The sequence below is a fragment of the Vombatus ursinus genome, unplaced genomic scaffold (assembly GCF_900497805.2).
Source record: "Vombatus ursinus unplaced genomic scaffold, bare-nosed wombat genome assembly UNPS02014786.1, whole genome shotgun sequence".
Classification (NCBI taxonomy): domain Eukaryota; kingdom Metazoa; phylum Chordata; class Mammalia; order Diprotodontia; family Vombatidae; genus Vombatus; species Vombatus ursinus.
In genome coordinates this window covers 27,892,360-27,915,456 of record NW_020954564.1, presented here as the reverse complement: position 1 = coordinate 27,915,456, position 23,097 = coordinate 27,892,360, and the positions used below count along the sequence as shown (strand labels likewise).

At 37.6% G+C, this 23,097-nt stretch overlaps 2 protein-coding genes across 2 annotated transcripts in view; one reads left to right on the top strand and one right to left on the bottom strand.

Annotated features, from left to right (window-relative positions):
- VPS35 (VPS35, retromer complex component) overlaps positions 1-10,740 on the top strand; it is a 39,161-nt gene extending 28,421 nt beyond the window's left edge. Inside the window, exons 12-17 of the mRNA XM_027867920.1 lie at positions 273-428; positions 3,699-3,821; positions 5,748-5,927; positions 6,786-7,025; positions 7,777-7,920; positions 9,750-10,740. Coding sequence (XP_027723721.1) covers positions 273-428; positions 3,699-3,821; positions 5,748-5,927; positions 6,786-7,025; positions 7,777-7,920; positions 9,750-9,929 — 1,023 coding nt within the window. The 3' untranslated portion in view covers positions 9,930-10,740. The remainder of the gene's footprint in view (positions 1-272; positions 429-3,698; positions 3,822-5,747; positions 5,928-6,785; positions 7,026-7,776; positions 7,921-9,749) is intronic.
- Positions 10,741-13,524: 2,784 nt separating this feature from the next.
- Positions 13,525-22,893, bottom strand: LOC114047356 (histamine H3 receptor-like). The gene is made up of 3 exons (XM_027868166.1): positions 22,614-22,893; positions 21,775-21,941; positions 13,525-14,572 (listed from the first exon to the last, which is right to left on the bottom strand). The coding sequence occupies exons 1-3, from the start codon at positions 22,891-22,893 to the stop codon at positions 13,703-13,705; spliced, it is 1,317 nt and encodes a 438-aa protein (XP_027723967.1). The 3' UTR covers positions 13,525-13,702.
- Positions 22,894-23,097: the final 204 nt, after the last annotated feature.

The window sequence follows — 23,097 nt, the reverse complement described above, 5'->3', positions numbered from 1 at the left end:
TGTGTGTGTGTGTGTGTGTGTGTGTGTGTGTGTGTGTGTGTGTGTGTACATGCTGTCTTTCAAAAGCACTTTTAAATTGACTTATAAAGAAGGAATTACTGATAACCTCCCTCAAGACAGCATTTTTAAAAATGTAGTTAATTACTGATGCACTAATATGTGGTTATTCTAGGCTTTTAAACAAGAGACTTTGGATAGAATGTTGTGTTTAGTATCATTTTTGGTGGTAGGCTAATGTAACCGATATATTTGCCCTTTTCTATATTTGATAGGTGGATGCAATCATGAATCTAGTATCAACGTTGATTCAAGACCAACCAGATCAACCTGTGGAAGACCCGGACCCTGAAGACTTTGCTGATGAGCAGAGCCTTGTGGGAAGATTCATTCATCTTCTGCGGTCAGATGACCCTGATCAGCAATTCTTGGTAGATTTAATACATCCATTACCTTTGCTTATATAATGAAATAAAGTGTAGCACATCATTAAACTGTTCTAATGTAGTTTGTAGTTTTGGTTGGAGAGTTTTGAGAGAACTTAAAATAGCTAGCCAGGATTTATGTAGCATTGTAAGGTTTGCATAGCACTGTGTATATGTTAACTCATTTGATCCTTGCAATAGCCCTGGGTAGTAGGTGCTGTTATTCTTTAGTCGTTCCATCCATGTATCAACTTCTGTTTCTCAAACTGAGTTGGAAATGTTTGAAGCTTCATCCTACTACCAGTGAGAAATAAGTGCACTTAGTTTTTGAAAATATATTAGTTCTTTCAGAACAATCCATTATCTGCTGTCTTTCAGTTATTCCTTGTTTATTTTCGTTTTGAGCTGTAGCCTTATAGTTTGGTTGTGTTTTTGGAAAAATGTTCAAGTACACGTACTTGACTTTCCTGTCCAAATTTGTGTGGACTTTTTCATTAGAGGCAACACGTTCATTTCATTTATATTTGCACTTGGAAAATAAAGAATGCTAACTTTGTGTTTAGTCGTATTTATATCCATTTCTAAGACAATTGATTATGTGTTATGTTTGCTATAATAAAAATAAGAGAGAAAGGGCTTAAAATACCAACTGCATCACCCCCACCACCACTCCATACACAGAATAAGATGCATTAGAATAAAGTACTTTGTTCATTTAAAAAAAAAAGCAGAAATGCTGGTGTTTGAAATTGGTGTGCTCTTTTAGAAAAGGGTAATATAGGGTGGTACTTAATTTTTTTTAGTTTTGGCCAAAGAGTACATCTAACTGCTTTATGGATTCATTATAATTAGTTTGGCTATGTGAGATTAGACATTAGACTTTTTTTTTTAAATAAAGTACAGCTTTATAGAGCATGATCCTTGATTTTTAATTTAGGTTACAATTAATGTTTAATATTAGACATGAAGTATTTGTAGATCCTACATAATTTGATTTAATTTTGGAGCCAGAAGATATGAATTCAGTTTCTGGCTTTGCTCTATTACTTTGTGACCTTGGACAAGTCACCTCCCTGGACATAGTTTGTTTTGGTTTTTTTTTCCAGCTAAAAAATGAGAAGTAAGTCTAGATTAGGAATGTCTTTGGACCCCTTTGGCAGTCTGGTGAAGCCTAGGGCCTGTTTCTCAGAATAACATTTTTAAATATGTAAAATAAAATACCTATTATTAAAAAGATAACTAGTTATATTGAAATAAAGATGTAGATTTTTCCTTCCCATCTACTTCATGGATCCACTGAAATCTATTCATGGATCCCTTGAGTGTTCATAGATGTCAGCTGAAAAACCCTTGGACTAGATGATCTTTTTAATAAGTCCCTTCCATCTCAATGATCTGTAAGGACCTCCTAAGTAAATAGAAAACTGAATTCTTATTTAATGCTGATGTTTGAGCTGAGGGGAACAGAAAAATACTAGCACTAGGTATAGTGTTCCTTACATGAACTATAAATGTTGTTGATTGACCAGTTAATCAGATAATTTAACACTGGCCTCAAGTGAAAAGTTTTGTCTTTGTTGTTGAGTTGTTTCAGTTGTGCCCAACTCTTCATGACCCCATTTGGGATTTTCTTGGCAAAAATGCTGGAATGGTTTGCCATTTCCTCTTCCAGCTCATTTTTACAGATGAGGAACTAAGTTAAACAAGGTGAAGTGACTAGCCCAGGGTCATACAGCTGGTAAGTGAGGCCAAATTTGAACTCAGAAGATGAGTTTTCCCGACTCCAGGCCTAGCACTCTATTCTCTGTGCCTCCTAGTTAACTAATGAAAAGTATACATGTGTATCTATTATATAAGGATTTACTGTATGTATTCTCTTGTGCAGTAACTGAGAGGCAACATTGCATAGTAGAAAGACTGCTCTATTGCAGACAGGAAGTCCTCAGTTCGCATACTGCCTCTGATACCAGTGCGGCCCTGAACAAATCACTTAACCTTCCAAAATGCCCCTTTTCTCATCTGCAAAATGGAGACGGTATCTGTAGAACCTGTTTTGTGAGACTCAAGTGAGAATATATATAAAGAGTTAATGTAAAAAAAACCCTTTAATATAGACATTAAAGATCTGTCTGAATGTCAGCTATTATTATTTGCAGTTAGCATTCATTTGCAGAGACCACATGGTATAGTAAGGGAAAAGATGATTGGCCTTCAAGTCAAATGATCTCTGCCACTTAATGATTTGTTATAGAACTCACTTAATTACTTTAAGCTTTTGTTTTTTCACCTATAAAATGAGAAAATGAATCCTCAATTCTGCCTTTCTTTGAATGTTTTGAAAAACAGAAAAACATTTTAGGAGCATTCACCTCATTTGCATTGTTAATTCTTAATTTGAATAAGAGAATAAGCAGCTTCTACCTTTCTTTCCATTTGGATACTAGTGTTGTTGTTTATTTTTTTCCCTTCAACTTTCTGCCTTAAAGCATTTTGTAGACTTCTGATGGATTCTGTTAGTTTCCTTATTGCGCTTTTAAGTGTAGGCAATTTTACCTTTATATTACTACTAGATCTTTTTTCAAAGAATAGTGCTTTGGCTTGGTTTTAAATCGATGGTGATTTTTTTTTAATTTAGAGGATAAAAATAGCCCAAGATAGATATGCCACCTAAATATGAAGTACAGCTACTATAGCTACTCCATGTGAATTAACACTCCTGTGTAGTTGTACTTCATATTTTAAAATGACAATTCCTGATGATAATCAGTGTTGGATAGATGAGTATGATTGCAAAAGGCTTGTTAGTTCCCAGTAGTGTTTGTGAAGACTTATTATTAATAACTTTAACTGCCCTTGGCAGTACCAATTAATGTATGAGAGCCTACCTTTTAGAACTTGATCACTAATGGTGATCCTTTCAATTATGTGATTAAAATGTACTTTTAAAGAAGACTTTCTAAGAGGCCCAGGAATTAGAAATAGTATATTGTTTCTTATAGCCATAGATGAACCTCAAAGTTCATAGTTTGCTGTGCAATTATGACTTCTCACATCTACCCATTTTTCAGGGGTATGAAATGGTTTTTGTTTTGTACCTCTAGTGTGAACTGAATAAGTGAAAAGATTCTATATCTGTCTGTGTAGTGAAATTAGATATCTTGTAATGTGTGCCTAATTGTACAAAAGATTAGGTTTTCTCTTAGAAATATAACTCTTAGAATCTTAGAAAGATGGTTACATTACTGTGTTTTAATCCTTTCTTTTTTTTGGTTGCAGATTTTAAACACAGCACGGAAACATTTTGGAGCTGGTGGGAACCAACGCATTCGATTTACACTCCCTCCCTTGGTATTTGCAGCATATCAACTGGCTTTTCGCTACAAAGAAAATTCCAGAGTGGTAAGTTTACTCATAAGTGTGTAATTTTGTTTCTTCTTTCCTCACTTTCTATGGTTTTTGAAATTAGGGCAGTTGGTTGATTATTATCAGCAAGATCAAGTTAACATATGTTAAAACTTTAAAAGCAGCATGATTTCTGGTTACCTTATGAGAGTTTTTTATTTTGGTTAAACATCACTTAAAAGAAATTGGTAACTTTATGTATGCTATGATACAATGAGGTGATCGTTTAATGGGGATTCAGTCTCCTCTTTTTAATTGAATATTCCAAAGTGATGCAGAAATTTTTTGCAGAAGTTGTTTGCATGTTGCAGGTACTATGACATATTGAATTACTTGCAATATGAAACTATTATCCTTTAGCACAGGATAATAACTTTTATTCTAAATGCAAATAATTGAATTCTCATTGTAATATGGATTCTAAAGCTATAACTAAAGCAAAGTGACTTTGTTTTTGACCAGGGCATCAAGATTGAGAAGGTACAAAAATTTTTAATGATGTTTTTAAAAGTTGCGTAATTTTAGGATCTTGTGCATTTTGAACATGTTAGGTAGTACGTTTAGTAATATGGAGACAATGAACTTAGCATCTAGTTATCAATAATAGTTAATTACACTGGGAAACTGTTTCCTCCCTGTCCATCTCTTTGGTAAATAAATGCTCACTAAGTGAATTTCCCAATTAGCCCCTTCCCTGTTGCCCTCTGGGGGGCTGCCTACTTAGCAACAGTGATACAATGTCCTGGGGTCTTTGTTGTGCTGTAAAAGAGTGTCCTAGGCTCCCCTCTCCCACTCAACTGAATTTATCTTCTTGTGTTATTTTCATATCATGAATGATAAAGTTGATTTTCTTCTTTGTCCCAGGAGCCAAAGTTGCTAGTTTTTACCTTGGTGAGTTCTCTGAGCACATTACTCAGAATAAAATAATGAATTAGAATCTCTGGTGGCGTTCCTTTGGAGTAAATATACTTGGTCATTTTATGGCCTGGAATTGGATAATCAAGCTTATATTTAAGAAACAAAAAGAAATTTATGTTTGTAACAGAGGAAAAAGGATTTGTTCAGTTTTAAAATTGTGGTCATATCTTAAGTTAAGACTTATTGACTGGGTTTTTGATTTAGTGTTTGGTTGCCTAAGGAGAGGTCAACTGGCCTAGGATAGAAACAGAGTAGGTTAAAGCTCCCTTGCCAGTCAGTGTAGGACTGGGCTTTGAAGTGTCTCTGCACTTCCAGCCTGGGTAAGAGTATTTAAAATAAAAAACAAACAAACAAACAAAAAACCAAGCCCCCTACTTTAAGAATTTTATTTTTATTGGTATCTTTTGTTTTTACATCACCGTTTCCAAGTATGTTCCTCCCTCCTTCCTTACCTAGCAAGCCATCCCTCGTAACCAAGATTTTTTTAAAAAGGGGGGAAAAAGCAGGTCAGCAAAACCAGCCAACACAACTGGTTCTGATAGTATTCCATTCGCATATTCTCCACCATCCAAAAAGATAGAAGGCAGATGCATGTTCATCTTCTCTGGGGCTCAGCTTTTGTTTTTTATAATTACATGGCATTCTTTTTCCATTTATATGGCTTTTTTTTTCTTTTTCTGTTTACTTCACTCCATACCAGTTCATATAAGCGTTCCTTGCATCTTTGAATTCTTCATAACTATTGATTCTTCTAGGGCAATAACATTGACATTATTTTCACATATCACAATTGTTTAGTCATTCCCCAGTTGAAAAATATACCAATAGATAATCAATTTTTAGCTTACTCAAGATTACAATGTTGTGGGATGTTTTGGTTTATTTTTGTATAGCATTTTATACTTTATAATGTCCTTTAGGTATAAAATTAGTCAAGATGATGAAGTGAATTTATGACCATTCTGTATGTTCAGAGTATGGGTTTTGTTTGTTTTGTTTTTTTAGGATGATAAGTGGGAGAAGAAGTGCCAGAAGATTTTTTCATTTGCACATCAGACTATCAGTGCTTTAATCAAAGCAGAATTGGCAGAGCTGCCTCTACGGCTTTTCCTTCAGGGAGCTCTAGCTGCTGGAGAAATTGGTTTTGAAAACCACGAGACAGTGGCATATGAATTTATGTCCCAGGTAACATGAATTTTACTCTAGGTTATTTTGTAAGCATTATTTAGCATTCCATGATTCAGTTTTGCTTATCAGTAGTTATAATATGAACACGTGTAACTTTGCTACTTAATAGAACCAATCCTCTCTCACCTTAATGGGGCTGAGTTTAAGGAGAATCTTTATACAAAAGTCACATTATTAGAGCTGGGCTTAGTCCTATAGAACATGAGGCTGAGGTCATGGTTCCATCCCTGCATTAGGCAGTTAGCCTTGTGTTCCTTGACCACAAATTGAATCCTTATCCGAGGTCATGGTTTTCTTCTGTCCTAAATCACAGACTGTACTCTTAACCCTGACTATCTTTTTTGAAGATGTATTACAAAAGGAATAGAATGTGACTGATTGGGTACAAATTTATCACCAGTACTTGGAAAACTGTGTATCCTAGTAATAGTTGATCACTTGTGCCATTTTGGGTAGAGAGAAACCTGTTGTTGCACCCTAAGGACTCCTGGGCTTTGTCATCTGCCCTTCCAGTGTCCCCCAAGGACCACCAGGTCTTCCATCTGACCTGCAGCAGGGCCCTCCTTTGTGTGGTGTCTCCCTTAATTAAAGGTGAGCTCCTCAAGAGCAGAGATTCTTTTGCTTTTCTCTATTTGTATCCTCATAGTACATAGCACATAGTAAGCCCCTAAATGTTTTTCTGTTCTATTCTGTGCTGTGTCTTAGAAAAAAAAAGCAAAACAAAAAGAGATATAACTTCCTCTATTAATTGGTAAGAGATCCCAGAAACTTGTAAAAGTTCATAGAAAAGCTACTGGAAATAAATGATGCTTATAAAAAAGGTTAACAACACAGAGTGTGTATTGTCTCCACAAGGCATTTTCTCTGTATGAAGATGAAATCAGTGATTCTAAAGCCCAGCTGGCTGCCATCACCTTGATCATTGGGACATTTGAGAGGATGAAGTGCTTCAGTGAGGAGAACCATGAACCCTTAAGGACTCAGTGCGCCTTGGCAGCTTCCAAACTGCTCAAGAAGCCGGACCAGGGCCGGGCTGTGAGCACATGTGCCCATCTCTTCTGGTCTGGCAGAAACACAGACAGGAATGGAGAAGAGGTGAGTCACGGGGGTTGGCAGAATAGGGAGCATGGGGAAGGAAGTTTGGTTTTGGCCACATCCTTTAGGGTCTTCTGAAGCAGGTGCTTCAACACATGAATTTCAGGTGAAAACCTCCTGAAAGCTTGTAGAGCTGGCGGAGGACATTGATGTGTTTTGTATTAGAAATCCATGGGGTTGGAACAGATGTATTGAGTGAGCTTCAGTGACATTGCTTACACTCCCATCCTCTGGTGAAACCTTAGCTTCAAGAATTTTTTAATACAGCAAGACTGTGATCTGCCTGATACTTTACTTTTACAGTATTTCTTCAGAAATAGTTATAAAGTACATTCCTAATTTTGGTATCTTTTTTTTTTTTTTACACAACTTTCATTTCTGAAAGTACCAACCCAATGAGCCATCCCTTTGTAAAAACAATAAAAAAAAAGTGGAGGGGGGGGAGGACAGTTTAGCAAAAGTAACAGAAGCCTCAACCAAACTTAATGATGTTTCACACCTTCTAAGAGAGGAGGGAGGTGCTTTTTGTCCTCCCTTTGCGGCCAAACTTGTAGATCAGACTTTTAAAAAAAAAAAAAAGTATAAGCTTTTTCCCCCCGTAGTGTGGAGTTCTCTAAAAGAGCCACTTGGACTTTTTTTTGAAACATTGAGAGAATTTCAACCATTTCAAAAATGTCCTTAAATGAAAAGTAATAGTTATTTCATAACCAACCTCTCTTTTCTCCTCCCCTCTTACCCTATTTCTTTTCAGCTTCATGGGGGCAAGAGAGTAATGGAATGCTTGAAGAAGGCTCTGAAGATAGCAAATCAGTGCATGGATCCCTCGTTGCAAGTTCAGCTTTTTATAGAAATTCTGAACAGATACATCTATTTTTATGAAAAGGAAAATGATGCGGTAAGTGAATAACATTAATGATGCCAATCTTATTGGAATAAGAGCAGGTTTTTGCTTTGATTCTAGAACTTTAGGGATGTCTTTTTCTTCAGATTTGAAGATCAAGTACAGGAGAAAGGAATACAAAAAGAATTAAGATGATTTAGAACAATTGCTTTTTAAACCTGGAATAAGTTACTGTCATGTGAGAAATTTTTCTACACAGTGCTATTACCAGAATGTCTATGAATTAATCTTTGATTCATATTCACAAAACTCTTCAGAAAATTGAACTGACTGTAAATGGAAATTATCTTATATAGATGTATGTTTGCATATATATTGTTTATCTATTACATAGTCAGAAACTAATAGTTTTTCTTTAAGCCTTACTTGTAGAGATAGCATGAGAGTGTGGAAAAATCATCCCCTTTCCTCTCCCCCCAATCCTTGGTTCATTCAGCCATGTGCTTTTGGGAATGGAGTTTTGAAGAGGAATATGTGACTGATACTCATGTTGAGAACTTTGCTTGCCCAGTTTCTCCTCTCTTAGGTGACCGTACTTGGTACAGGCATCTGTACCTGAGTCTCTGGATAAATGACCTTGAATTCTATTTATATTACTACTTTTTCTGAAATTAAATTTATCTGTCTGATTTATTTTCAGTCTTGTATTGATCATTATTATTTTTGTGTCTGTGTTATTTTCATTGTATTGTATGTTTTTATTCCATTAGACTGTCTTAGAAGTGTCTTTTTGTGAAAAATTCTGGTATTTAAGCAAAGTATTGCTTTTTGTGTATGTTAAATTAAAGTGCCTTACTGCTTAAACTATTGTAATTTAGACCTAATTATACTAAAAAAAAATCACTGAACAAGAACATTCATCATCTATGGCTCTATACCTAATGTCTCATTCTCTCAGACTTCCTTTACTGAGAAATTGATGTGTTTATTGTATGTGACTTTTTCCAGCTAAGAAACAATATGTGTGCTAGTAAAAAGCCTTTTTTCTTGGCACATTTAATTGATTGATATTTAGAAATAGTTTTCATTATGTGAGCACTTTCTTCTTTACATATAAGGATTAAAGTTGCTAATTAATGGTCTTCTACTTTGAAGTTACTATTTTGTGCATTTGTATGTGCATTAATTTTTGCGTATTTGGGGAAATGAAGAATCCTGGGAATTAATACGGAATTTGTTGGACCTTTGCCAGTAGCTTGCTAAATGATCTTGGAAGATTTCTTTCTTTGATGGAAGAATAGATGGTGCATGAGAAAATTCTGGTGTGTTTACTGCCTAGGGGTGTTACATAAAATAACTACCACGGAAAGTTCAATACCCTTAAAATCACTTGTCAGTGCTAAATATTCCCTGTCATTGTTGTCGTCGTCGTCATCATCATCATCATCATGTGTAAATTATTGGGAACATTTCTCAGTTCATTATCTAATAAGATCAAACTTACTTTCTTGTTGGTACTATTTTGTTATTGCCATTTTTGCCTTAGGATCTGTAGCCAAATTGGAACCTGCATTAACTAAACTTAATTTTGAATTGTAAATGTGAACCTAAGATTAATCTGTAACATATTGGTGAGAGTATTGTTGTAGGATTTCTAGATGAGCGTAATTGACTTCTGGTTCAGTAGGAACTATGTTTTTAGTAATGCTTTCCTTTTAATCGTTGGTTTATATTTTCTTAATTTAAATTGGTTCCTAATTTTCACTGTTACCATGTAATAAGAGTAATATGTACTCCTAAATTAGTATTATTCAGTTCTGTCTTTTTTTCTTCAATTGGTTATAGAAACCAACATATATATATATATATATATTTCATTGTAGGTGACAATTCAAGTTTTGAATCAACTTATCCAAAAGATAAGAGAAGACCTTCCAAATCTTGAGTCCAGTGAAGAAACAGAACAGATTAACAAACATTTTCACAACACCTTGGAGCATTTGCGCTTGAGGAGGGAATCACCAGAGTCTGAGGGGCCAATTTATGAAGGTCTTGTACTTTAAAGAGAAGAAACACAGAAACACTGTACTTCTTTCCATTCACATACAGTATGTTTTTTTATTATGCTAGATTATTCCCCCACCCCCACCCCCATAGATTGTGCCTTTCAGAAATGCCAAGTTAGGTTATCTTTCTCTTATCTGTGATATATTTTATTCAGCACCTGCAGACACTCACCTTCAGGACCTTAACAAATTAATTCGCTTCACAGGTATTCAAGTTGGGACATCACATGTCTGTCTGATCACCAGAAGCAGCATGATTGAATTTTTTTTTTTTAAATTCCTCTGATCTTCAAGTCTCTTCTTCCAGCTACTAATCTTTTCTTTCTATTTTTCTTCACTGTTGTTGCTTCTGTAATTTTATTCAGTCCTAGGAAGTACTAACCAGGAAGTGGCTAGCGCTGTCTGTCTTTGTATTCTATAGTCCATCTTGATTTTTACAAGAGATTTGATTTGGGGGTGGGAGGGATATTGTATGTTGAATTCAGCTTGAGCTTTTCTTTAAATGCAAGATAAGGCTGTGTGTAATATTTCCCCTAAAACTAGAGTAGTTAATGCATGTTTGAGAGTTTAAAAGCTCCATAGTTAAAACCAGAAGTTTATATTTTGCATTTTTGGACATCCACTAGGGGCCTATATTCGTCACTGGGCATATTTATCAAGGAAATTTTGTTCAAATCGTATAAAAATAGAGAAATTGTGATCTATATAGTTTATGTATAACCATTATTGTAAATTTAGGGGAAAATGCATTACACAAATATCATGATTTTGCACCAGTGAAACAATAAAATTGCTTTAACAGTTTAAAGCATTTGTCCTTTTTTTCCTTTTGTATTTTTTTATTTGAAGAAAAACTATTAGCATCTCTGATATAGTTGAGAAAGTGGCTTAATGGGACCTATGCAACTTATCTAGTTCTTACATAGCCAGTGTTGGCAAACCATTGTAATCCAATCCCAGCCTTACATTACTTTGTAAATAGATATAGTCAGGCATGAACTGAAACTCAGAGACTGATGCATTTTTAAACTGTTCAATCTTGAAAGAACAATCAGATGTCATCTCATGATTCGCACCATTTAAAAACTTCACTAGTTGCCCTCATTTCCATTTTCCTCAAACCCACCTAATGAGTTATGTATTACATATAACATGCCTATTTTTGTATTCATGGAAGTATATTTAGAAGAATAGGAAGATTGATTGGTAAGGTGGTGAATGGCTTGGTGATTGGGAGAGTGAGTTGGGGCTGGGTCGTAGAAAAAATTGTAAGGCATCTCAGAGGTCATGCAATCCAACCCATAACTGAAACAGAAATGATAGGAGCACAGCATGGTTCGTATTTCATATTCTTGGTAGAGGTAAAAAGATGAGATGAAAGACTTGATTTGACCAAATCTTCTTCCTCCTCCAAAACTTGAATATTTATGGATAATTCAAATGAGTCATTATTTAATCATAGCACCCTAAGTAAATCCTCTTGCTTATTTTTACTTAGGAGTACAGTTCTTTACTAACAATATTCATCTGCATTTGTGAGTTAGATGAGGCAGTGGAGATTCACTGTTGACATTCACAAATGGCCTGAAATTCTGAATTGGAGATCAGACATACTCAAAGGTAATCCTCTGGAAAATGGTGTAACCGTATGGCCATTTCTCAGTCTAGGATGCTGGAGCTGTGACTACAGTTAGTCCATGCAAAGTTCTCTGACAGCTTTAAAAAAAAAAAGTTTCTAGATGTATAAAGGAGCCATTTCTATCTCTTTGTTTTACCAATAAAGGTCATTTCCCAGAAAAACCTCTAGTTGCCCCAGCTTTGTCACTTAACTAGCTCTGTGTAACTGGCAACTTTCTTGATGTCTCTGGTCCTCACTTCCCTCTTCTATAAGATGGGGGGGTTTGGACCTTGATTATCTGTAAAGTCCCTTCTAGCTCTAAATCTATGAGCCTAAACCTGAAAGATGGTGAAGAATGAAAGTAATCTCATCAGAGGCTTCAAGGTAAGGATTTACATGTGGAAAGTCTTTTGTTGTAAGAATTCTTCAGTCTTATAAATAGGGGTCTTTTGGCTTCTAGCTAAAACCCACCTACCCACTCCTTGTTCTGAGTTGCTAAGTGGCCAAGTTCAGGGAATGTTGTTGAGTTGAAGATTTCTGAACTGAGTTGTCTTTCATGTAAGGCCAGGTAATGATATTCAGAAGTTGCCTTCTTCATACACAGTGAAATTCTTCCTGACTGCTCCCTGTGGAAAAGCCATCCTATCTAAATTTTTTTTACTTGCAATGTGGTTGCTCATGAGAGTAAAATATAGTAAGCTCTTAAATTCGTGCACTAGGAATAATAATTATTAACTCATCTTCCTCAATAGGTAGCATTTTAGCAGATACTTGAGGAATGTCTTAAATGTTTGGGGACTTTATGTTAATCTATGACTATGATCCTATGTTCTTCTATACTTGATATAAGTATTCACCAAAATAATTCAGAATTGTGAATTCTGTAATACTTTTGGATTGTGGCCTTATTTGTCAGGTATATCAGAAAGAGTATTAGACTTGGCATCAAGAGACTAGGGTTCACATTCAGACTCTGACTCTTTATGTGTAACCTTAGGGAAATCACTAACTTTTTATGAGGATATTATTTGTACTAGAAGTAGCAAGGAAAAAGTGCTTTGTAAACTTTAAAGAACTATATAAACATGAATTATTCTGTGCTTTTAAAAATTCACTTGGTTTGCACTATCAGTAGATTTAAAATGTATAGAATTGGAATGAGAATAATTTGGTGACATAAATGAAAAGGACCTTAAGAAATTACTAGGACAATGGTTCTCAAACTTTGAGGACCATTTGGATGGGCACAAAGCACCCTTTTGGACTACTCATGCCAAACAAACAAACAAAAACTAATGGGCAGAATGGTGCTGCCTGTGATGATATTGAGGCCATTGTGAACTTCAGAAAACTAATGATATTGAGAACTGTTGATTATCTATAGGAAAAAAAATACGCCTAAACAATACTAGACAGGTAAGAGTTTGACTGATTCTTGCAAAAGATATTTGTAGAAGGAGATTCTATTTTGTCTTTTTACTGCTTACTTATTCCAGTATTTAACAATGTTTCATGGTAAGAAATTATGTCTAGCTAAAGTCTTTCAGGTTATGGTTTAAATTGAATTCATATTTTCTTTCCTTCCAAGAAGCTATGTTTTTTAAAATTTTTGTTTGTTTTGTTTTGGCTTGATGATTGTTAAATATGATTTCTTGTATTTGAGTTTTTAAAAGTAGCACTTTTATTTATCCAAGTGTTATTTTATAAATAGGCATTGCTTTGAACCAAGCCTCATAGAATATAGTACTTACTATACAAGCATCTGGTGAATACTCACATCGCACTACAAATAAAAAGAGCATGTGGTGCACTTATTATTTAAGAAAAAAAAGTTTCTGTACAAATGTGGTCAAATGTACTCAAACCCCAATCATTGTAAAATCTCATGAAAGTCTTTTCTAAGAAAATAAATTTAAAAATGATTTTTCCCTCCTGAATAACTCATTCTCCACCCAGATAGAATGTTAAGCTCAGAGTAATACTTGCAGTATTTTTCATTTGATGCCTTCACTTTTTGTTGCTTAGAGAGTCTCCATGGTAAAAAACTGGAGTAAAAGTAGAGTGATTGGTAGTCACCAAGTGGATGCCATGGACTCCACTTTACAGACAAATAAAGGTTTTTGGTGATCCCAGCCACAGATGGCCTTTTTCTTCACCTAAAAATATGTGGGTGAATTTTGGCTTTGCCAGGACATAGCAGTTTGATGAAAGCTTTCCGAAAGCTCATGTGGCAGAGTGGGTATAAAGCAGGATTAATGGCTGAATTTAGCCAAAGTAACCAAAAAGAGAACTCATAGAAAAAATGCTGTACACATTTCCCATGACACATAGCTCTGATGATCATGAGCAGCGTATAAGGTGCCCAGCACAGCCCAAATACACACACAATGATGGCCAAAGATTTAGCCACTCTCTTGTCCCGCGATAGCCGGAGGTGGTTTGCCATTGTCCTGGCAATGTCTGGGTGCCTTGTGGCATTGCACATACTTTCTGTGGTTTCATAGACTTGGCCTGGCTTGGTTTTCATTTCGATTTGCAGTGGAGGCAGATCTTGTGTACCCTGGATGTCCAGGGAGGAGGGGCTATTATGCATGGGACCTAGGGGCCCATTAGGGAAGAGACCATGATCTTTCTTCTTGTTCCTATTCCACTCAGCTGGCTTAACAAAAAATATGACATGTCCTTTTCTTTTCTCCAGGAGGTTCATTTCACAATTCTCTCCACTGGAATCCAGATTGTCGGTTCTCAGGAGGGTGCGCTTTCTGATACTGATGTAGATGCTCAGGTTGAAGTAGGAGACACTGATGAAGGGAGTGAAGAATTCAATGGCGGAAGCAATCATCAAGAAATACCAGTTGTAGTAGAACTCAGCATAGCACTCTCCTCGGGGCAGGATGCTTTTTCTGGCAATGTACTCCCAGCAGATGATGGCAGGACCGTAAAGGAGAAAAGCTGCTAGCCATACTATGACCATCTTAAAGATAGCATTTCTCGTCATCCCTTTCTGAGCCCTGTAAGTCACCTAGAGAGAAGAAAAATCACAGAAAAGGGGAGAAGGGGAAAGTTCAGAAACAGGAAGCAGATTCACTGATTGATCTGAGGTTGATTAATCATTTGTTCTAACATTTAATAAATGACCATGGATAAGTCACTTTATATCTCGGAACCTTGGTTGCCTCATCAATCAAATGAGGATACTACTGCTTTTCCTATCTAACCTCATAGGGGTGTCATGAAGAAAGCATTTTTTATTCAGCTAATATTAGGCACCTGCTGTATGCAGAGCACTGTGCTTGACACTAGAGCACAACAAAATTTTAGTTAAGGTCAAAACTTCCTGCTTGTTAATCATACTGTATAGCAGGAGGATATGACAAGAAACAAATACTTATAACATTTAATGTTGTAGTTGAATTCATTAGAGAAGTACAAAGTGCAAAGTGAAATCCAAGGCGGGGTTGGTGGGGGAGATCATTCCCAAATCTTACATCACTAGAAAGGGGAGGAGTTATTGTGAGACAATGTCTCCCCCTGCTGGTGCTTATTAGAAGCAATAATTCACAAATAAAATACATATGAACATTTAGTGTGAGAAATACTGTGAACTATGGAGTTGAAAGGAGAGAGAAATCACGACTTAGGGAAAGAAATCAGGTAAGGTTTTATGGAGAATGTGGCACTTGAGCTAGGTCTTGCATTAGAGATGACTTGAACAGATAACCTGGAGGAAAAAAAAATCAGGCAATAAATTCTGGTGGATTCCTGTTGCCTCCTAGAGCAAATACAAAATGCTCTGTTTGGCACTTGCTCCCTCCTAACTTTCCACTGAAGTTGTTAGTTTTCTTACACCTTACTCCCCAACATATTGACTTCTCCTAACTGTTCCATGAACAAGATATTCTTATCTCTCAGCTCTGAACATGTTCTCTGGCTGGCCACCCATGTCTGAAATGCTCTCCCTCTTCTACTCCAACTACTGACTTCCCTGGCTTTCTTTAAGTCACAACTAAACTCCCCCCTTCTACAGAAAGCCTTCTGCAACCCCTCAATTCCAGTGCCTGCCTTCTGTTAATTATTTCCTATTTATTCTATATAGGGTTATCTTGTCTCTCCCATTAGATTGTAAGCTCCTTGGTGGCAGGGACTGTCTTTTGCCTCTTTTTGTATCCCTCGGGCTTAGCACAGTGGCTGGCACATAGTAGGTACTTAATAAATGTTTATTGATTGATTGTAGGAAAGGCCATTTCAGGAGAGGGAACAAAAGCAGCATGTGGGTGATCATCTGGACAGAAAGAAGAAAGAAATTACTTTAGAAAATAAGATTACAGGACTGAGATAGAGTAATGATGGGAGACTTCAATTATCCTAATATCTACTGGAGCACTTTTCTCCAAAAGTAGAGCTGCAAATAATTTCTTGGCTTGCCTTAATGATGACCTTCAAGAAGTAGAAGAAGCAGTAGGAGTAGTTGCTATTCTAGACTTATTTCTATCTAACAAGGAGGTAGAAATGATAGAGACCTTGGTAGAAAGTACATTCCATTTCAGAATATGTGTGAGAAAAACTGGAAAGCCAAGAACAGTTTGATGTTAACTCTAGGGCCAGTTCTAGAAAGCCAATTCCAGAACCTTTTGAGAATCGATAGTTAAGACCCCTTGCTTGAAAATTTGATAGGGGCAGCAAGCTCAGGAGGGATGGAAAGCTCTCAAGAATGAAATTCTGAAGACCCAGAAAAACAGTTCTATTGGAGAGGAAAAGGGGAAGAATTGTCATTATTATGGATATATATGGAACTTAACAACTACAGTGAAGATTTTTATTAAAGGCATGTACAAGTGAATAGAACAATGTAGATAGAATTATTATCGTGTAATTATAACCAAGAAACTTGGACATAGAAAAAAACTGAGAAAATGTACTTCATTTTGCAGAGGTAGAGGAATATGGATATGGAATATGGCACGTTATTGGTTGATGCGTTAGTTTTGCTACTACTTTCCCCTCTTTAATTTTTTATCAGGTGTAGCTCACTGGTGATGGGAAGGGGATGTATTTGGAAATAAAGATGATATAAAAAAGATATTTTCCTTAAATGCATAGAAAGAAGATGGATGCAGAGGCAAGTAACAAATACAAATGTATGTGGCGTGATCCTGTAAGAATAGTGTTAGTAGTGCTAAAGCCCTGAATGAACTGAAGCTAGTAGAGATTGCTAAGCACAACAAAATGGTCTTTATTTGTCTTTGTTAATTTGGGAGGAGAATAAGGTTAAACATCTAGCATGGTGCTTGGCACATAATAGTTGCTTTAGAAGTGCTTGTTAATTGAAAGAAAGGATAGCACTACTATTCAGGGTGGATGAAATAATGATAATGAAAAGAAGGAAGAACCATTCCTCTAATTTGCTTGTGTTTTCTATAATCTTTGAATTAGAACAAAAATAGCTAATAGGGAGTTTAAACTCAAGTAAGTAAAGAGATGGATAGCATCTAGCAGTCTTTGAGTTCAAGTCACCAAGCCCAGCTGAATTACATTCTAGGGACCTGAAAACAAACCAAAAAAAATGGATAGATATGATTGCTAGGCCACTGTCATTGATATTTGAAGACTATGAAGAGCAGAAGTATGTTATGGAAATGGAAAAAAGCAAATGCCCTGATTTTCCAAAACAAGGCGGTGGTGTTGTTCAGTCATGTCCAACTTTGTGATCCTATTTGTGGTTTTTCTTGGCAAAGGTAGTGGAATAGTTTGCCATTTCCTTCTTCAGCTCATTTTGAAGAGGAAGAAACTGAGGCAAATAGGGTTAAGTGACTTACAGTTAGTGTCAGAGGCCAGATTTTAACTTACAGAGATGAGTCATTCTGACTCATTCACCACACCACCTAGCTGTCCCAGAGGCCAACGACCTGCAAACTGCAGAGCAATGAGCTTGGCTTCAATCATTGACAAAGTTTTAGAATATTAAAGGAAAAGTTAATGAATGTACAGAAAAGGAAATAGGGAACACAGAGCCAACATAGTTTCTTGAAGAATAGATCATGTCAGACTAACTTTATTTACTTCTTTTGGATAGGGTTTATAGAACTGATGGGTCAGGAGGCTGAATGAAATAGTTTATATACATTTTAGCAAATCATTTGACAAAATTATACTCTTTTTGTGGGCATGCTAGAGGTGTGTGATATAGGCATCAATAGGCATTTATTAAGTGCCTAATTTGTGCCACTGTTTTAGGGCGCTAGGGATACAGACACAAACAGAACAATTCTAACCTCAAGGAGCTTACATTCTAATGGAGGAGACACATTTAAGTATAGCTAAAATAAATGTAAAGAGTAAATATAAATACAGGATAGTTAGGGAAGGAAGGCACAAGTAATTGGAGAGATCAGAAAAGAGTCATGAAGAAAGTATTGCTTGATGTGTGTCTTCAAAGAAGAGAAAGTTTCTACAAAACAGATGATGAGGGAGTATGTTCCAAACTTGGGGGACAGTAGGTGCTAAAGAATGGAGACGGAAGATGGAGTGCCACTTGAGAGCCAACTTGGCTGGAAAGTAAGAGTGTAGGAAGAGTAGTAATGTATATATATATGATATTATATATATATCATATGGTATGTATATGTATATGGTATATATATGTGTATGTACTTGAATGATATATAATGAATCTGAAAAGATAGATTGGGGCAGGTTGTTCAGGGCTTTAATAGCTAAAGAAAAGAGTTTAAATTTTTGTCTTGCAAGCAATAGGGAATCAGTGGATTTTGTATAGGAGAATGACATGGTCAGATTTATGCCTAAGGAAAATCACTATGGCGTAAGTATGGAGGATGGACTGGAGTCGGGAGAGACTTAGGGAGGGAGGTCAATTAGGTTCTGGGCAGTTTGACATTTTGATCGATGACTTGGACGAAGGTATAGATATAATCCAACCCAAACATTTATTAAGCACCAGCTATGTGCAAGGCACTGCTTTCTGTAGATGACGCAGAACTAGGAAGAATAGCTAACCCTTAAGACAGTCTGTATCTAAAAAGTCTTAACAGGCTGGAACATTGGCTTTGTTTAATAAGGTGAAACGTAATAGGCATAAATATAATGTCCTACACTTGGGTTAAAAAAAAAAAAGTAAAAATTTAGTAAAGCAAAAAAGTTCTATAAGTACAAGATGGGTGGACCACACCTAGACAATAGTTGGTCTGAAAAAGATGTGGAAGTTTTAGTAGACTGCTGGCCAAATGAGTGAACTCTGAGCTGTGGCAGCCCCAAAAAGGAGCTCTTCAATCTTAGGCCAGATTAAGGGAGGCTTAGAGTCTGACTAGGGAGGGCATACTGTACTCTGCCAAGGTCGGACCACATTTGGAGAACTGTGTTCAATTCCGGATGTCACAATTTAGAAAGTACATTCATAAACTGAAGAGTATCCTAATGACAGTAAATGGTACTATGAAGGGCTTCAAGATCATGCCATAGAGCTGCAGTGTCAAACTCAAATAGAAACAGGCCACTATACCATATGTAAGGCTCCCTGCAGGCCACATTTTTCTCCTTAGAAAACCGTGTAATAACATTGTCTATGTTCTATTATGTTTTTATTTATTTTGTCCAGTACCTCTCAATCATATTTTAATCTGCTTCAGAAGTACTCAGGAGTGTCCCAGGCCATGTTTGACACTTCTGCCATAGAGGACTGGGTGAAGAAACTGTGGACATTTAGCCTGAAGGAGAGATGATTTATGGAGGCACATACTAGCCCTCTTAAAGTATACAGAGGGTTATCACGTAGAAGAGGATGAAGACTTGGTCCCAACGGGCAAAACTAGAAGCAATAGGTTGAAGTCGCCAAAGGCACCTTCAGGCTCCTTGTAAGGAAGAACTTCAGAGCAGCTAGGTGGTGCAGTGGATTGAGTGTCAAGCTTGGAGTCAGAGAGACTCATCTGCCTGAGTTCAAGTCTCACTTCAGACACTTACTAGTTAGGTGACCCTGGGCAAGTCACTCTGCCCTATTTACCTCAGTTTCCTTATCTGTAAAATGAGCTGGAGAAGGAAATGACAAACCATACTGTTACCTTTGCCAAGAAAACCCCAAATGGGGATCCTGAAGAGTCAGACGCTACTGGAAAGCAACTGAACAACAATAAAAGAAGAAATGCAACAATAAAAGTTGCATAAAATGGACTACCTCAGGAGATAGTGGATTCTCTTGCCCTAGAGATCTTCAAGCGAACTCTCTCCTTCTGCCCACTTCATAGAAACCCTCTTCCTTCAACCACTACTTTCCAAATGAAGCCTTCCATATTTTTTGTATATATTGTATATATTTTATTTTTTGGGGGGGGGGCTAGGCAGTGCGGTTAAGTGACTTGCCCAGAAGTCACACAGTTAGTGTCAGTGTCTGGTCTGAATCCGAATTTGAACTCGGCCCTCCTGATTCCAGGCCCAGCACTCTATCCACTGTGCCACCTAGCTGCCCCTATATGTTTTATTTATTACTTTATGTTACATATATTTCATATATTATATATATATATATATATATATATATATATACACACTTATTTCTCCACCTCCCGCCCCCTTCCCCGTTAGAATGTAAGCTCCTAGAAAGCAGGGATTGTTTCATTCTTTACTCTTGTATCCCCAGCCCTAGCAAAGTACCTAGCACTTAGTAGGTACTTAATATATGCTTGTTGATTGATTTATTGGATAAATACTTGTCTAATATGTTTTAGAGTTGATTCTTCAATGTGGATGGCTCAATGTGGCTCATTTCCATTACTGGGGAAAGGATTCAAAATCCATCCCTTACTTAAACATACACATCCCCACAAGCAGCAAAGCACTGCCCTATGTTTTTATTTACCTCTATCTGTAATTTAAATATATTTTAATTTAGTATCCATATTATAATTTTGTGCTGTCTGCTAATATAACAGCAATGAAGTTCCTCCCTCTGTAAATGCAAAAAATTCTTAAGAGAGTTCTGCTACTTCATCTTGCAGTCAGGAAGAAAAGTTTGAACGTGTGAAAGTTAACGGTGAAGGAATGAAGGAATCTCTTAATGATTTGGGAAATTGATATTTTTTCTCCCACTTGGTTCTAGGGTAATCCAGCCCTCTTTGAAGTTTGTGTTTCACCCGAACAGAACATTCAGTTCTGCACATCAGGTTCAGCTCATTGAACAGATAGTATTAAGCAATTAGCTAAGAGATTTCATTGTACCTATAGCTAGAATAAAACCACTAAATCAGTAAGAATGAAACTAATTATCAGAGAACGTTCTCAGCAGATTGTACCCATGATGTATGCTTTTTCTGAGTTCTAGTAATTTACAAAATACCTCTCTAGGCAACAGTTTACAGTTTAGGAAGCTGTTTGTGGTCAAATACGTTAAGAATTTAGGAAAACAGAGGCAACAGGATGGAGCCACAGGGGAAGTTCTCTGTGAAGAAGTTAAATTAATCTACTAATAACTCATTCCTATAGCACTTTAAGCATAGTCTCTTCACGTAAGTCCTATTGTATCTGGATGTTTTTGAGTTTGTGACTTGCCCAGGGTAATCAGAACTGGAATGCCAACCCAAGTTTTATGATTGTAAATTTCTGTAAACACTATACTATAGTACTTTGAGCCCCAGAGGACACAGAGACTGAAGGGGCTTGTTGGAGGTATTAAATGCCAAGAAAAAGCCCCTTCCCCCTATTCCCTCTCCCCTCCAAGACCTTTCCTCTGTCTTGGCCTCTTGGAGGCAGCAGAGGTCTAGGCAAAAGAGCCTGGAGCTGTAAGTCAAGTGTCCTGGTCTCCTCTGATTTTGCCACTTGTTTAACCTCTTTGTGTCTGTGCAAGTGTAAAATGTTCAGTCGTTTTTCAGTTATGTCTGGCTCTTCGTGACCCCATGTGATGTGAGATTTTCTTGGCACGGATACTGGAAGTGCTTTACCATTTCCTTCTCCAGCTCATTTTACAGATAAGGAAACTGAGGCAAGCAGGGTTAAGTGAGCTAGTGTCTGAGGTCAGATTTGAACTTGGGAAGATGAGTTTTCCTGACTGGGCACTCTATTCACTGAGCCACCTAGCCGTTTAAAAAGGTTGCTGATAGATATCCTATTTCAGATGTGAAAGCTGTCCCCAAACACAAGCAGTTTGTTTCATATGTGTCCTCAAATGGGAAATCAACCCAAAGCCCCCAGGATACCTTTAGAGGGAAACTTAGCTCTTACCGCTCTGGTGACAGAGTTGAACCTGTCGAAACTGATGAGGACGATGTTGAAGACAGAGGCAGTACACACCAGGTAATCCACCACCAGCCACAACTTGCACAGCCCCTTCCCAAACTTCCACTCTCCGGTCAGGACATAAGGGATGTATAGTGGGATGCAGAATACGCCTGCAAGTGGAGAGCTTTCAGCGCTAGGACTGAAGGGTGGAGCCCTCATACTCTCTTCTACTTGAGTACAACTTTTTGGGGTCTCAGAGAAGACCAAGAGAAGAGAGGAGGGATGGGTAGTAGGAGCACGGCCATTCAGTTCTCAAGGCTTTCTCCTCCGGGGGTATCAAAGCACTTTATTTGAATAATAACAACAATAATGAAGTAGCTGTTCTCTGGGTTCAGTCTGGAGTAGGGATCATCATTTCCAACCAGATAACCCACTCCCTCTACATCTTCCTCGGTTTTGAATTCCTGTGTCCTGTCCCACCTCACATCTGAAGTTTTGTCCCTTCTTAATCATAAGGCTGAAAGTAGCCTCAGTGACCCCGCCCTCGTTTCATAGAGGAAGGAACTAAAGCCAGGGGATGGGAAGGGACTTGCCCGAGGTCAAGCAAGTGGTAAACTCTGGATTCGAACCCAGGACTTCTGACTCCACATCCAGGGCTCTTTTCACTATACCACGCTGCCTCATCATCTCTCTCACGTTCCTCAAACTCCTAGGTAAGTAGGGACTCGGTTACTCTACTCTGGAAATCACTGAAGGGCCATCAACCCCTTTTATTCAAAGATCAAGTGCTAATCGCTTGACAGCCCACCCCTGAGCTGTCTCCGCTTCAATCCCCTACTTACCCACCAGCAGGTCGGCAATAGCCAGGTTGAGGAAAAAGAAGTTTCCCTGCGTGCGCAGGCTCCTGTCCACCACGAAAGCCAGGATGACCAGAGCGTTGCCCAGCACTGTGGTCAGCACCAGCAGCGCCATGAGCGTGGCCAGCAACGCTGTCACAGGAGCAGAGAACCCTCCAGGATGCAACTCAGGATAGGGTCCTGCACTGGGTTGCGACTCCTGTACCTGCTCGAGTTCTGGGACGCAGGAATTTCCTGAAGCATTGAATACTGCCTGCGGCTCCATTGCCGCACGCCTCGACACTTGGGTCAGTGGTGGATGGAATGCGGAAAGTCAGCCCTCTCTGGAGGGAAGCTGAGGAGCGAGCCAAGAGTAAGAGACAGAGTAGGCGAAGGGAGACGGTCTGAGAGTGAGAATGGGAGAGGAGAGTTGGGAAGAGAAGAGGAAAAGAGAGGAGTGGCAGAGGGGGAGGGAGAGAAGAGGATTGGT

Coding starts and splice junctions, on each gene's coding strand:
- LOC114047356 (XM_027868166.1), bottom strand. CDS start 22,893: ATGGAGCCGCAGGCAGTATTCAATGCTTCAGGAAATTCCTGCGTCCCA. Junction 21,942..22,613: donor TATTGCCGACCTGCTGGTGG/GTAAGTAGGGGA, acceptor CTCCACTTGCAG/GCGTATTCTGCATCCCACTA. Junction 14,573..21,774: donor TCAACTCTGTCACCAGAGCG/GTAAGAGCTAAG, acceptor TCTTCTCTCTAG/GTGACTTACAGGGCTCAGAA.